At 39.2% G+C, this 16901-nt stretch overlaps 1 protein-coding gene across 1 annotated transcript; it reads right to left on the bottom strand.

The window, feature by feature from the left end:
* Window positions 1–442: 442 nt before the first annotated feature.
* Window positions 443–11047, bottom strand: LOC141813640 (uncharacterized). Its single transcript, XM_074701601.1, has 4 exons — window positions 10514–11047; window positions 10110–10262; window positions 9664–9869; window positions 443–878 (listed from the first exon to the last, which is right to left on the bottom strand). The coding sequence occupies exons 1-4, from the start codon at window positions 11012–11014 to the stop codon at window positions 671–673; spliced, it is 1068 nt and encodes a 355-aa protein (XP_074557702.1). The 5' UTR covers window positions 11015–11047; the 3' UTR covers window positions 443–670.
* Between the last annotated feature and the right edge of the window lie 5854 nt (window positions 11048–16901).

Raw genomic sequence — 16901 nt, 5'->3', positions numbered from 1 at the left:
AGCAAAGCCAAAGGGGGAACGCAATTGGTTTCTCCATGGATGCTGGGCATCTGGATTGACCGCCGTATGCGCTTCCCGATTTATCCTGGTGGTTGGTGGGAAACTTCCGTGGGGACAAGAAAGTTGGATGGATGAGCAAGAACCTAAAGAGAGTTGGATAGAAAGGCATGCAAGGAAGAGGTAGATGCCAAGGGAAATTCTATCCGGAGTTTGAAGTTGATCAAACAAGTGATAAAGGGCTAATCCGAGGTTGAGCTGACCGAGTATTTCAATTGGATCTAGAAGATCATGCCCTAGGTTTATTGAGGAAGTTCAAAGAGGTTTGTGGTTAGTCCATCGAAGATGTGTATGGAATCAAATGAAGCCTGAGTTTGTTGTTAGGGAAAGATGGAGACTGAAAAGCATATCCATTTAAAACCCAGCATGTTTTAAATAGAATCCCTAGTGAAAACGAAGAGAATCTCTACGAGCAAGTACCGTATACAACATTTTGAAAATACAATAACTTCATTAAACATCTATGATCAACAACACATCACAGATTAATTCTTACCTGTCACCGAAAGAAGAGTAGAGTGGCATCATGTGCACTAGAATAAGTCCTTGGGGCATGGGATTCAACAAACCCTTAGACCATAATCTGCCACAAGCCAGGACCACGCCTGGATCTTCATCTCTGGAGGAGAATTGCTGTCCCTATTAAGCCAAACCACAATGCAACAATCAACCAAAATGCTGGGCTTTTGGGCAATTCAGAAGGCTCACGCCAATTAAGGAAGTCGCCCCAATAGTTATTTGACAGTGGCAGTTGGTTAGATTTTGATGTCTTTCTTCTTTGTTCTTGGTCTTTAAACTTGTCGCTCCAAGTTCCAGCGTACCTATGCCATGTGCATCACAGCAGAGAAAATTATCATCCATTACATGTTAGAGTTTAAAAAATTAGTCATCGACATTAGCACAATAAAGTTACAAACATAAACTTCGATGAACATAATTAATTACATGGTTAAGCAATGGCATTTGCACAGCATTGCTAAAGCATGTTTAATATAAAATCATAATCATCATAAATTTTGGCTGGGCTTGCCGATCGAAATCAATGGAGAGGGATCTTGGACAATCATTTATTTTCATTCATTATACTGAACACACCATCATACCGCATACAAAGACCAACTACTTGTCATTTAAAAAGCTAGCAACGACAACAGATTACTGATCAGTCCTTTAATTAAGCCATGACTCATCCAACTGCAATCCTACGAATGCAAATTTTTCTATAAAATGATTCTCAATCTTAAGCAGAACAAAAAACAACCTCATAAAAGATGAAACAATATATATATATATATATATATATGTTTTGGAATTCCTAGCGGGCATTAACTCATTAACTCATGTAATCTTATCCATCACTTTTGCCATCTTCATGACAGGGACGATCAATGTCTCCTATGAGTGGCCATAGCAACTCCCCTTTTACTTTACTGAACACCAACTATGTGCATCATCTCTATCTAATATTTAATCACTTCTCAATTCTTGTTTGATTATGATTCCTTCTTGGTTACTCCAAATAACACATGCTGCCTTCTTCAGCAATCTTCCTCCTGCTCCTAGTCATCAATACCAAGTTGCTTTTTGCTGCCGCCTCTAATACAATCTCCGGTAAGCAAAGCAACCATTCTCATTTACAATCCCTTCAGAATCACAACCCCAATGCAAAATTCAGACGAAGAGGAAGCAGATGATAAAGAGAAAGAAGATGAGAAAGAGGAAGAAGCAGATGAGGTGGAGCTTCTCACGTGCAATGTCGAGAGTTGTCTACCTCTCTACCTTGTTCACCTCTCATGAAGAAGTATCGCTTGTCTGTCTCGTGCCTTCTCGCATGTCAGTTAACAACTAGAATGAAATGTTTTGCTCATGTTAACCATCATGGAACAAAATTTTTAAACTCTGATATGCTTATATACTTTTAACACATGTACTAAATTAAAAACTAAATCATCTACATATATCAACAAGACTTTATAGTTCAATTGAAAAATAACTTGCTAGCATGTTTAACTACACCATTAACATTGAGACAGGTTCAAAAAATTAATCTAGATTAAGCATGCATACATGGAATCCATCAAACGATATGTGCTAGGATCTCTTTGATCCAAGATGATAGATGTGACACAAGAACATAGCTAGGAGGGATCACAACTAAGAAACAGTAGCATAAGCAAGTAACTCACAATATCACCTGGTTTTGTGGAAAAAAAGAAAGAGACAGGTAGAACCTAGATAGAGAAATGAGGGGAGGCGAGAAGGGATAGAAGGATGATGGGGGAGGCAACAGCTTCTCCCTCAAGGGAATATCTTGTTAGACAATCGTAAGCTTAGAAAGGGGGACTGAGATGCCATGTCAAACTTAGAGAAAAGAAATATTGTATTGCATTTATTAGTGGAATAACAATTATAGAGGCATACATAAGACTATACAAATATCTCTAAACCTAAACATCTAAGACTAATTGTACTCAAATGTGCAGAAATCTAAGCAATTTCATCTTCCTAGTGGCAAAGCATGAAAAGAGACATTGTGGGACATTGTGGATTTCATGATTTGAAACCTTGTACCGTGCCGAACAGCATAGTCGAAATATATTATTCCGATAAATTATCAAAATTTTATACTAATCGACATATGTAATCTATCATATGTTGTGTCAATCATATTAATAAATATCATGTCCTAGTGTCATCTGACACCCCTAACATACTATAAAACTCGTTCGTCAAGATAAATTAAAATACAATAACAACCAAGCTTTTATCCCACTAAGTGGAATCAGGTATGTATCCTCCAATATCATTGAGCTCGATCTCCTACTACACCCTAATCTATATTTAAATAAATTTTATCTTATTTTATAATTGTTAATCAAATCTGCTTTAGTCTTTCTCGATTAATTTGTGTATTTGTCATACTCTCACATCATCTAACTAGAACATTTATTAGTCACCTAAGTACATACTTATAGCATTTTAAACAAGTCTTTCAAATTTTTCCCTCAATAGGCGCAATCTCGACTTCCTCTCTAATGTTCTCATTTTCTATCATGTTCATCCTCATATGTAAACACATCCATCGTAACGTCCTCATCTTTGTAACTCTCATCTTCTACTCATGTACACAATTCATAATTCAACATTAAGCTCCATATAATAAAACAAGTCTAACTGTCATTTTGGAAAACTTCCCTTTAAGCCTTAGCGGTATCTTACGATCGCAAAAATCACTTGACACCCTCCTTTATTTCAACAATTGTATTTGCATCATATAAAACATCTCTATCAAGCCTTCCATCCTTTTGTAAAAACGATCTTATATACTTAAAGTTCTCAATTACAAGTAACTTTTCATTTCGTATCCTAACAATTGTCATATTATGTCTAATACTACTAAACTTAAATTTCATATATTTTATATTGTCTTTACTCTACTAAGCCTAAAACCTTTTATTTCAATGTTTTCTATCAAGATTCAAGGTTAGCATTTCCTTCTTCACGTATCTCATCAGCCAAAACAATATCATCTGCAAACAAAATGCACCATAAAATCCAAAGTTAAACTCCATTCGCCAAAATAAATTAAAATAATATTTATTATTTTTATAACTTTTATATATAATTCATTGGCAAAATACCATTCTAGATGGGACATAAAGTCCGAAGTTAGGTATATAGTTGTGTTCTTTTATTCTTTTTCATCTTCTTCCTCCTTTCTTCTCCAATTCTCCACTAATACTATACATTGAAACACTAGTACAATACTAAAATAGTATCATTCCAATTAAACTCCAAAATAATTTTCACGAAATATACTTGTCCTAAAGAAGATATACGATAAATCTCCTATAAGAGATTAGTATCCTTTGATGTAACCTTATAGAAACTCCAATTATCTAAATCATAATTTATGGTTAGCTTTTGAACTCTTGTTGTTATTTAAGATGAGTAATTTATTTTTCTTGCAGTTACCAAACTAGATGTATTTTTTCCGGCTGGAGTTGTGAGCTAGGTAATGTAACATCACAAGAAGTGTTATTAGGATGCAACAATAGAAGTACTTTAATATACTAAGGAATCTACAACATTAATGTCTTTCTCATATGTCGATAATGCTAGATCAAAAATTGATATAAAATCCACCCTGGGTTCTGCACATATATTAGAGGCAACCTTGTAAGATGAAAAATTAAGAAAAAAAATGGAATATCTATGGTAAACGAGCAATAGTTAGATAATAGCTGTAGTGCTCAGAATTTATAAAAGTTGGTGATTCAGGTTTTAAGTTAAACTTGCCCTGGTAAACGAGCAATAGTTAGATAATAGCTGTAGTGCTCAGAATTTATAAAAGTTGGTGATTCAGGTTTTAAGTTAAACTTGCCCTGCTTCAGTTTGTGAGTTGCTTATTGAATCAATAAATTGATATTTATTTAATTCTCTTATTACAATGAATGATGATAAAACTACGGATGTAGTGCTCAAATTTTATGAAAGTTGGTGATTCGAGTTTCAAGTCAAACTTCTACTAGTTCAGTTTGTTAAAGAAGTTGGAATATATTTGAACTTAAGAGAAGAAAAATTGTCTAAAAAAAGGTTTAATGATCTTATTTATCTTCATTACAATTTAAAGTTGCAAAGAAGGTATCATTCATCTCCTAGGATTTAAAAATAATTGTTGAATTATTTGTTCAATGAAAAAGAATACATAGATAGGGTTTATATAGCCATGTTAACCCTAATAACATAAAAAGAAAAGACCTATCTACCCTTGCTTCTCACAACACTCCCCCTCAAGTTGAACATATATATCAAACATGTTCAACTTGCTAAGAACAGAATTAAACATAGCTTGGGGTATAGCCTTCGTAAACATATCAGCAAGTTGGTCCTCAGATTTGATATAAGGCAAACATAGCTCCCCGGAATCAAGTCTCTCTCGAATAAAGTGACGATCAATCTCGATGTGTTTAGTCCGATCATGTTGTACTGGATTATTTGCAATATTGATTGCAGCCTTGTTGTCACAATATAACTTGAGAGGTAATTCTGCTTTTAATCCCATGTCTTCCAATAAAAAACACAACCACAATATTTCTGCAAGACCATGTGCCATGGCTCGATATTCTGCTTCAGCACTGGACCGTGCACAAACATTTTGTTTCTTACTTCTCCAAGTTACCAAGTTTCCTCCCAAAAAAGTGCAATAGCCAGAAGTGGATCTTCTATCATCTCGAGAACCAGCCCAATCTGCATCAGAATAACATTCCACTTTCAGATTCCCACCTCCTTTGAACAGTAAGCCTTTTCCGGGACATGACTTCAAGTACCTTAAAATCCTGTCAACAGCCTTCATATGGACAGTTTTAGGAGCATGCATGTACTGGCTCACCACACTAACAGCATAGGTGATATCAGGCCTAGTCATAGACAAATATAGTAATTTTCCAACCAACCTTTGATACGTTCCCTTTTCCAGACTTGTAAGATCTTCCCCATTAGAACCAGTAAGATCATGATTTACTTCTATAGGAGTAGATGCTGGTCGACAACCCAACTTCCCTGTCTCCTTGAGTAAATCCAACACATACTTTCTCTGGCACATATAAATTCCTCCTTGAGATCGAGCAACTTCAATACCAAGAAAGTACTTCAATACTCCAAGATCTTTAATTTCAAATTCTGATGTTAACTTGGACTTGAGAGTTTGGATTTCGACTTCGTCATCACCTGAAACTATCATGTCATCAACATAAACCAAGAGAATGGTAGTTCTGCCATCTTTCTTTTTAACAAAAAGTGTATGATCAGCATTTCCTTGTTTAAAACCAAACAATATCATGGCTTTGCAAAACCGATCAAACCATGCTCTAGGAGATTGTTTAAGTCCATACAAAGCTTTTCTTAGTCTGCAAACTTTTCCTTTTGTTTCAATTCCAGGAGGTGGCAACATGTAGACTTCTTCATGAAGGTCACCATTCAAAAAAGCATTTTTAACATCTAGCTGAAATAGAGGCCAATTATATTGAGCAGCAAGAGAAATAATTACTCTGACCGAATTTAACTTTGCAACTGGAGCAAAAGTCTCCAAGTAATCCACCCCATATGTTTGAGTGAATCCCTTGGCAACAAGTCTAGCTTTATATCTGACCACTTCACCTTCTGAATTATACTTGATAGCATACACCCATTTAGAACCAACCAAGTTCTTCCCCTTTGGCGGATCAACTAATTCCCAAGTACCATTCCTGTTAAGAGCCTCTATCTCTTCATCCATTGCTTCCAGCCACCTAGAATCCTTTACAGCTTCATAATAAGTAGAAGGTATAGCATGGTTTGATAACTGTGAAACAAAGGCATGATATGAAGAAGACAAACGAGAGTAAGAAACATGATTGGAGATAGGATGTTGAGTACATGACCTGACCCCCTTCCTAACAGCAACAGGAAGGTTCAGCTCATTCATATTCAATGACTGCTCTAAGGAATCTGGAGCCAAAGCATCTGATTCGGCTAGCCGTTCAGTAGTAGGTCCTTGCTTGTGTCTTCGTCGCTTGTAAGTGATAAGTTCCTGTGAAGACTGCGAGCCCAGTAATGTATCTTCCATGGCATCCAGTGAAATAGGAGATGGGACCACTTGAGGTACACAAGGAGACACAGAAGGGACCACTTGAGGTACACAAGGAGACACAGAAGGGACCACTTGAGGTACACAAGGAGACACAGAAGAGGTAATATTCTCCCCCTGAGGATGAGGCTGAAGAGAATAATAAGACTCGGACTCAAAAAAAGTAACATCTTTCAAGACATATCTTGTCCTAGTAATAGGGTCAAAGCACTTGTAGCCTTTTTGGCAAGTAGAATATCCTAGGAAAACTCCCCGTATAGAACGAGGATCAAGTTTAGAGGACTTGGGACCAAGAACATGAATAAAGCAGAGTGAGCCAAAAACTCGAGGTGGAAGGGAGAACAACGTGATGTCAGGACGAAGAATAGTGAGAGGGCACCGATACCCGAGACCTTTGGATGGCAATCTATTGATGATATAGGCAGCGGCAAGGACAGCATCAGCCCAGAAATATTTGGGTAAGTGGCGTTGAAATAATAGTGCACGGGCTGTTTCAAGGATATGACGATTTTTTCTTTCAGCTACTCCATTTTGTTGTGGTGTGTAGGGACATGATGACTCATGAAGAATTCCTGAGTCCTCAAGGAAAGTATTTAGAGACTGAGCAAAGTACTCACGGGCATTATCAGAACGTAAAGTCTTTACTCTTGTAAGAAATTGAGTTTCTACCATCCGACAAAAAGTTTGAATAAGTCGAGGAACTTCTTCCCTGCTTTTCATCAAATAAAGCCATGTACAGTGGGTGTAATCATCAATAAAAGAGAGAAAGTATCGATAGCCATCTAAAGAAGTCACAGGAGAGGGCCCCCACACATCAGAATGAACAAGATCAAATGGAGAAGAACTTTTCTTTATGGACTCAGGAAATTGACTTCTACAATGTTTGGATAACTGACAGACTTCACACTGAAGTGACTCAAAAGAAATTGAAGAAAAAAGACTAGGAAATAAAACTTTTAAAGATCGAAAGGATAAGTGTCCCAATCGGGAATGCCATAAGAGGATTTCTTGATGTTTATTTTCCAAACACTGTGCTGTAGATTTCAGAGCAGATGTCGTTCCAAGCTGATAATAATAAAGACCTCCTACTTCACGGCCAGTCCCAATCGTTTGCTTGGTCTCCAGATCCTGAAAGACACAATGATCAGGAAAAAAGGTTACTGAGCAATGAAGTTGTTTTGTAATGCTGCTAACAGAAAGTAAATTAAGAGACATAGAAGGGACATGAAGGGCAGAGGACAGAATAAAATTATCTGCCAATTGTATAGAACCTTTGCCAGCAACAGTGGCTTTAGTTCCATTTGCAATAGTCACTTTATCTTGTCCAGAGGCCAAAGAGTAAGAAATAAAAGAGTTAGCAACATTTGTCATATGATCCGTAGCTCCTGAATCAATGACCCAGGGACTATAAGAGCTCGAACCGGCAACACTCAATCCCAAGCCACGGATACCAGTGTGCGCTTGAGATGGAGTGGTAGAGGTAGAAGATGAAACCTGAAGCTGCGAGAGAAGGTGCTGAAGGTTGGCAATGTCAGTAGAGGATAACCCAACAGGAGAAGGCATAGAAGAACCAACAGTCTCCTCCACTAATTTCTTGGCAGCAACATTTCCACGACTAGGGGCCTTCTTATCACCGTGTTTGAATTTATCAGGTTTCTTCTCCGGATATCTCTCCCAGCAAAAATCTGAATCATGATTAGTCCTTCTGCAGTGTCGACAAAATTTATCACCTTTTCCTTTAATTCCCTTAAACTTGGACATGTTTGCAGAACTGACAAAAACAGAAGTCTCCCCAATTGGAGTGTTGGTAGCAGAAATACCCTTGTGGCGTCGTCAGGCCGGTGACGGAGCGTCTTCTTCACACGGACAGCGGCAACAACGGCAAAGGATGATGGTGGCGCTGGTTGGTAGAGGACCGCGACAGCGGCGGCGGTTGCGACAGGAGGTGGCAGGGCGGTTCTCCACGCGAGCGACGGCGGCGTCGAGCAGAGGAGGAGATCGCGAGGGGAAAGGCGTCGCGCGTGTGGGAAGAAGAGGCGCGGCGGAAAACAAAACAAAGAAGAAAAAAATTAGGGTTTTAGATAACCTTTGCTCTGATACCATGTTGAATTATTTGTTCCATGAAAAAGAATACATAGATAGGGTTTATATAGCCATGTTAACCCTAATAACATAAAAAGAAAAGACCTATCTACCCTTGCTTCTCACAACAGAGCCTTAGTCGGGATCCATTTTAAGGATCTTTAGGTATAAAATTGAGATGTTTTCTTAAATGAAAATCAAAACCTGAAGATTCTTACCCCTTTGTCATAATTGTTTGTTAGACTAAACTGAAAACTGGACAGCTAATAATTCATATATCCACCTGTATTGACAAATTCTAAAACATCCTCCAATTTTAGAAGAAACAATGATTGTCCTGCTTGCACTGAGTTATCATAAATAGCAGTCTCTTGGATTCCCCCATATATAATATTCTGCTATGCAACAATGGTTCTCCAGAGAAACATATCAACGCCATATATAAGTACTTCATGTAAGGATTATTATTTGTCATGCATTATGGTCACAGAAATGCAAGAGAATCAATCTAAAATCTAAATAGCAAACAATAATCATGTGATCATACTCACAAAGTCAAATGCTCATGTGAAGCAAGTAGGTTCATAGTTAATCTCGTACAAGCTCAGTCTAAAAGGTATAAGATGTTATAATGGTGGCAGTAGCATTGTTTGTAGTCAATGCAATATTCCATTTTGAAAAATTGTGGATTATCAAACAAGAATATCACTGTATACTACAACTGAAAAGAATAGAAAAAAATCATTTTACTTTGGTTATCTTGATAAGAAAAAGGTAAATGTAAACCTGTTGTGAACAACAAATAATATAGATAGAAAGCAAAATATATAGCAGGTATACAGCAAACTAAAGAAGCTAAATAGATCAAATAATGTCAGGTTTGCATGAAAACCCACCGGTCATAACTTGAACCAATTAGTGGTATTGTGACCATCTCATCCTTGGATATCTTAAGCTTTGGTGCTTGCAAAATATAACGGAGCTCAGCAGCCTGACGTCTAATACTGACACTAGGATGTGACTTCTCCAACTGCTTGTACAAGGCAATGCAGTCTCTATGACGGTTGTTGGCCTCATAAGCCATTGCAAGCCATATCTGAATCTGCAATTATGCGCACCAAATTAAACCACATGAAGAATTCTGATCAAACTTGAAACCATTCCAAAACCAGACAATTTATCCATGTATGCTTATCTTAGTCTACGAAAAGATAATCGAGTCTTTGACAAGAAAACTGTCTTCTTCAACTTCTACCAAAAGCCTGAATCTAGGAATTTACACATTTATATGTTTAAGTAATTGTCATCAGCTAACAATTTTAAAAGTTACTTATTTCACTACCTCACCGCCCAAGAGTGTAGGCCCCGGGACCAAGGTAAGAGCAGCCTCAAGAAACTCAATGGCCCGTGAATACATCCCCTTTCCATAGGCTTTCTGCCCAAGCTCAAACATCAGTTTGGCGGTTTTCCTTTTTTCTGCCTGCTCTTTAGCGACCTAGTCACAGAAAAATAGAGCAACAACAAAATTATCAGCATCGCTCTCTTTCCGAGTTAATAGCATACAAAACCACAAGTTTGACGATATTAAGCAGAAACAAACCCACGCAGTTAAAGGAAGAAATCAAACAGTTGAAGATATGTCGTTGGCTTCTGTTATTGGGTTAAAGTTTCAGGATAAAGTTACAATTGCAATCCAAAACACTAACAAGAAACTTTTAACCAAAAGTCTGGTGGAAAAGGATGAACCTTTTCGAGCTCCCTTCGAACCCTTTCCCTCTTCTCTTCCTCGGTCTCCTCCTCATCCCCTCCGGCGCCTTCCGCAACCAACTCCTCAGCGCGCTTCTCAAGCTCCTTCATCTCCTCCAACTCTTTCAGCCGGCTGCGTAGGTTCTCCTCCCAATCGAGGTTTTCATCATCATCCTCTCCATTTCCACCGTTTCCCGAATAGCCACTTGAGGCGGCGACCTTGGACATAGCGATCCTCCGCCGTCGACGGGCCATCACAGAGGACGCTGATGGTTCGCCGGAGGCTTCTGCCGCGTCGTGGAACCCCATGGCTTGAGGAGCCAAGGGCGCCGGGACAGCCGCGGGGTCCTTCCTTGTTGGGTGCGACATGTGCAATTCCGGCAACCATCCCTTGCCGCTAACGCATCCACCGTGGAAGCGTTCGGCGGCCATGGCGACCCTGGTCGAGCTCGCATCCACCAGCAGCGCCACGTTACCTAGGAGAATGGGAGCAGCAGCCATTTCCCTTCTCGCGTCTCGGGAGCAACGAGCGCAAGGAGTCCAATCGACTAGATATTTGTATCATTTATAGACGGTTAAAATCAGCGAACGCCCTCCCAAGACAGTAAACTTTGTACGGTCACCGATCTGAATGATTTTTGCATGCACCACCTTAACCTTTTTTAAAACCATTATTAGTCCCTCTGTGCAATGCTCACAAATGCACTGAATAACTTGTAATTTAAAAAAAAAAACAATTCAAAGAGAGAAAATTTCACATGGTTCAGCGATCTCTTTATGGTTCGTGTGCCTACTTTATAGAAATCTCATTATAGAAAATATATAAGTGCTTTAAAGAAGAGAAAAAACTCACAATTATTCTTACAAGAAGACACTCTCAATAATAATTCACTCACTCAATCTTATATTCAATCTTAAAGGATCAGATCAATTTAATATGTTCAATATTATAAAATTGATGTGGTTTGAATCTTTCTCTATGCAACTGCGGATCTCTTGCTCAACCACCATACCATCTGATTTGAATTCACACTAGTAAAGTCTCCAAGTCTTAGCTCTAGATTTGACTTCTAATTTTGCTCTTGTTTTGGCCTTTGATCTGCAAATTAACATCATCAGCGGAGTCAGCGTTGTCAGTATAACCCCTTCGATGGTTAAATCACCACAATACTGAAAAGATATTATCTTCCTCTAGGGAAGGGCTTGAACTAGAAAAAAGAAAGTGTCTTCCACTAGGGAATGGCTCGAATTAAAAGAGAGTGTCTTCCATTGAGGAGTGACTTGAATTAAAAGAGAGTGTCTCCCACTCAAGGAGGGTTTCGGCTAGGGTGAAGAGGCATGGTGATAAAGCAAGTCAAACACTACTTTGATCGGACTCATAAAAGTTGAGCCCGACTACAACTACCTTTTCTTGGCAAACACACTCCTCCTTACATATCAATGACACCAGACATCATATCAACCAACATCTTCTTCCACATGCCCTAATCGAGGGTTAAAAAATAAGGGCGCATGCTTGACAGATTCAGTCTCATATCAGAGAGTAACTCTGTCCAGGAGATCTGTCATCTGGGTTGACTTCTTGTCATCAAAAGTTGTCAGTTGTTTAATCACCTAACTTCCATTACCTCCCTGTCACTGCTTGTTGTCGAGGTTATGATCCAAAGATAACTAGGAAAGACAATCAAGTAAACTAGCTAGAATAGTCAGAGTTTAGGAGAGATATCCACGGGTAGGGAGTATTCTCACAGCTTGGATAGCATTCGAGGGTGTTCCCAAGCAGGGATGCTCCTGCATAGTTAGTAAAATAGCCGAAAGGATCAGAATCTAAGAGATATCTATGAATATGGAGTATTCTTACAGCTTGGACAGCATGCCAATGACACCAAACATCATATCAACCAACATCTTCTTCCACATGTCTTGATCGAGGGCCAAAAATAAGGGTGCATGCTTGATAGATTCAATCTCATATCAGAGAGTAACTCTGCCCAGGAGATCTATCATCCAGGTTGACTTCTTGCCGTCAAAAGTTGTCAATTGTTTAATCACCTAACATCCATTACCTCTCTGTAACTACTTGTTGTTGGGGTTATGATTCGAAGAAAACCAGGAAAGACAATCGAGTAAACTAGCTAGAATGGTCTGAGTTTAGGGAAGATATCCATGGGTAGGGAGTATTCTCGCAGCTTGGATAACATGTCGAGGGTGTTCCCGAGTAGGGATGCTCCTGCATGGTTAGTAATATAGCCGAAGGGATCAGAATCTAAAAGAGATATCCATGAATAGGGAGTATTCTTACAGCTTGGGCAACATGCCAAGGGTGTTCCCAAACGAGGATGCTCTTGCATGGTTAGTAAAATAGCCAGAGAGATCGGAGTATAGGGGAGATATCCATCAGTAGGGAGTATTCTCGTAGCCTGGATAGCATGCTGAGGATGTTCCTGACCGAGAATGCTTCTGCATGGTTGGTTGCCTATGAAAAGAGGGAACTTGGGGGGTTTATTTGAGAAGGAACCCAAGCCACGAATTTTTGAATCCACGAACTTTCGAGTCTATGAACTTTCGAGGTCATACACTTCCGAGGACATACACTTTTGAGTCCATAAACATTCAAAACCATGCACTTCCAAGACCATGCACTTTTGAGTCCACGAACTTCCGAAACTATAGACTTCCGAGGCCATGCACTTCTGAAACTATGCACTTCCGAGGCCATCAACTTCCAAGTCCATGCACTTCTGAGGCCATGCTTTTCTGAGGTCATGAACTTTCGAAGCTGTGGACTTCTCCAGTTACGGAACTTGTCAAGAGATGTGCCCAAGGGGTTGTTCCAAAGCTATGACATTCCCCCAGTCACAGAGACTTGAGTCCTTCCGAGGATATACCTAAAGGAGTTATTCCTAAACTGTGATATTTTCCATGCTTTGGAGTCTTTTTAGAGATATACCTAAAGGGGTTGTTCCCCAGATGTAACTTTCCAAGCCGCTAACACTTAGTCTTTTCAGGGATGTACCTAAAAGGGTTGTTCCCAAGCTACAACTTCCCAAGCCGGCAACACTTAGTCTTTCTAAAGATGTACACAAAGGGGTTGTTCCCAAGTTGCAACTTCCTAAGCTACGAGTCTTTTCGGGGATGTACCCAAAGGGGTTGTTCCTATTGGTGCAATCAACCTAAAAAATTTTTATGTTTGTTTGCCAATATGTTTAATCGATTTTGATCAAGGTTAACTTAATCAAGAGATAATTCTAGTCAGATCAAGGTTGACCGACTGATTAGCAAAGAAAAATATCCAATTAGATCAAGGTTAATCGAATGTCTAACAAAGGACAAAAGTCTAAGCAGGTCAAGAGTGATTGGATGTTTGACAAGAAAAAAAACTCTAAAGAAGTAAACCTTAGGTAGTAAGAAGTCTTACAGGAGTGAACTCTAAACAAGTGAAAATCTCTAAGGGAGTGAACTTTAGGTAATGAGAAGTCTTGAAGGAGTGAACAAGCAAGTGCGACCAAAATTCTGGAGATGTACCTAAAGGAATTGTTCTCAAGTTGTAACTTCCCAAGCTACCAACACTTAGTCTTTCCGGGGATGTACCTAAAGGGGTTGTTCCTAAGCTGAAACTTCCCAAGCCGCCAAACTTAGTCTTTCCAAGGATGTATCCAAAGGGGTTGTTCCCAAGTTGTAACTTCCCAAGCTACAAAGTCTTTCCTGGGATGTACCCAAAGGGATTGTTCCTGTTAGTGTAATTGACTTATAGAGATTTTATGTTTGTTGGACAATATGTTTAATAGAGTTTGATTAAAGTTGACTTAGTCAAGCGGGACTTCTATTCAAGTCAAGGTTGATTGGATGACTAGCAAAGAGAAATATTCAGTCATATTAAGATGATCGGATGGCTGGCAAAAGACAAAGTCTAAGTAGGTCAAGGGTGACTAAATATTTGGCAAGAAGAAAAACTCTAAGGGAGTGAACCTTAGGTAGTGGAAAGTCTTGGAGGAGTGAACTCCAAATAAGTAGAAAATCCTAAGGGAGTGAACCTTAGGTAATGAGAAGTCTTGGAGGAGTGAACTCTAAGCAAGTGCGACCGAAATGAGATTTTCAATCGACCATGTGCGGTCTACTGGACCAATGTATTTGATCGATCGTAGTATAGTATTTTGTATTACTACTGTTATCAAATTGATGTGTCCCAGTTGAGATAAAATCTTAGGCATTGATCCAATTAAAGAAACCAAAGGAGGTTTCTAAGTCGAGATAAGACAGTCTAAACCATCAGATAATCCATGCATAAATAAACTATTTTAATTCTATTTTGCAGGATTTCTATTTTTGTATTTGTACTAACGTTATTTTATAAAAAAATGAAGTTCTATGAATTTAAAGGGTTTGGTTGATTGAACAAGGTGGTTCGGTCAACAAGGTGGTTCGGTCAATCGATCTAGGTGGATAGGCATAGATCGGATCTAAATCTAGCAAAGAAGGAGACAAAGGTTCAGTCGATTGATCAGGAAGATCAGTCGACCAAATATATTTGAAAAGCGCAGATCAGATAAATCGGATCGGTTAACAAAGGAAATTCTATGGATCAGTCGACTAATTAAGAGGATCAAAAACCAGACAGCGGATTTCATGAGATTGATTAGATCGGATCGGAGCAACAAGACAAGATGAAAGTTCAATCACCTAGATTATTTAGTCAACTGAACTGGGTTCAGTCGACTGGACGAGGCCTATAAAAGAAGCCTCGAGATTGGAGACTCATAATAATCATTATCCAATTCTCCATCAACTGTTATTTTGTTCCGCTCGTGGAAGTGTTAACAAGTCAAATCTCTCCAACAACCAACGCCATAATTCTACATCTCGGTGGTCAGTATCATATTATTTATTGTATTCCATATCTATTAGAGATTAATAAAGTTGTTATTATCTCCTAAGTTTTGTAATGATTTCTCTTTTTCTCTGAAAGTTTTTAGAGGGAAGGATTTTAATGGATTACCCATTCAAAAATAGTTTAAGAGATCGTGGGTTTCGGAGTAGCAGTTGTTGAGCTATGAACCAAGTAAACATACTAAGTCTTTATTATTTCTACTACGTCTCTATTTAATTTTGTTAAAAAGAAAAGAAGTTTTTACCCATGATATTCACCCCCTCCTCTATTGCCTATTTGGGTCCTACAATTTCCAAGTTGTAACTTCCCAGGCTACAGAGTCATTTCAGGGATGTACCTAAAGGGGTTGTTCGCAAATTGTAATTTCCCAAGTCATTAATACTTAGTCTTTCTAGGGATTTACCCAAAGAGATTATTTTCAAGCTGTAATTTCCTAAGCTACAGAGTCTTTCTGGAGATGTACCTAAAAGAATTTTCTCAAACTATAACATTTCTTAAGTTATGGAGTCTTTCCAGGGATGTACCCAAAGGGGTTATTCCCAAACTTAACTTCCCAAGTCACAAAGACTCGAGATCATGTCTCTGGTGGTCTAGCTAGTACCCGTGTGGGTAGGGTCTGTGAGGCATATCACATGTCTCCCCCCCCCCCCCCCCCCCCCCCCCCCCCCCCCCAAATAGTCTAGCCGAAGTGACTAGTGAGGATTGACTGTGGACTTTAATTTTGATGTGACCTATCATAATTGCCCTGCCATCATGCCAACGGATGGCCTTTTTCCCGCTTCCTTTGTAATTCAAAAATCCCACTCTTGTTGCATGCATGTTGTGCACTCTTCCCAAGACACGAAATAGCGGATTGGATAGGGCATGTGTCGAGGCTGACATCACCCAAAGGCAGTTACCTTTCCTGCTTACTATGGAGGGCCACCTGCTGCAATCTCCACCCTTCATCAAAATAGTTACCACACTTGAACCATCATCTTTTGCTGCCCCTTAGATTTGTGCCTATTGAAATGGGCTTAATCTCAGCCATTACTTTCCCTCACCCCTACCCTTCATCTCCGCTATAAAAGGGGAACCATCGCCTGAGGAAAGGGTGGTTTACTTTACTTTGTTCTTTCGCCTTAACAAATCCATAATTATAATCAACCATTATCCTCGATTCCTCCTACATCCTAGAATCAGGAGGACTACTCCATGATGGAGAGAATACAACACGAAGAAGATTGTAAAGAATACATTTTATCCAAGAGAAATCAAGGAATAAAACTTATCAAGGGTTGTCTTCTTCTCCGGATTGCAACTCCTGCGTCAATGGTGGATGGAGGTGATGAAGAGTCCGGACGGATGAACGGATCGTCGATTCTTGCTTCGGATTGTGGCGTCGGTGGCTCTAGAACACTCCTTTTGCTCTCCAAAGTCTCTCCCCCTTCTTAGGGCACTTAAGAGGGGCTATTTATAGGCCTCCACGAAATGACCCTAAAATTGGCCAGGCACGCCCCC

The sequence above is a fragment of the Curcuma longa genome, chromosome 20, assembly GCF_044706935.1.
Source record: "Curcuma longa cultivar G26 ecotype Majalengka, Jawa Barat chromosome 20, ITB_CL_G26_1.1, whole genome shotgun sequence".
Lineage (NCBI taxonomy): Eukaryota > Viridiplantae > Streptophyta > Magnoliopsida > Zingiberales > Zingiberaceae > Curcuma > Curcuma longa.
The sequence above is the reverse complement of the archived record's forward strand: the minus strand, read 5'-3'. Positions and strand labels throughout refer to the sequence as shown.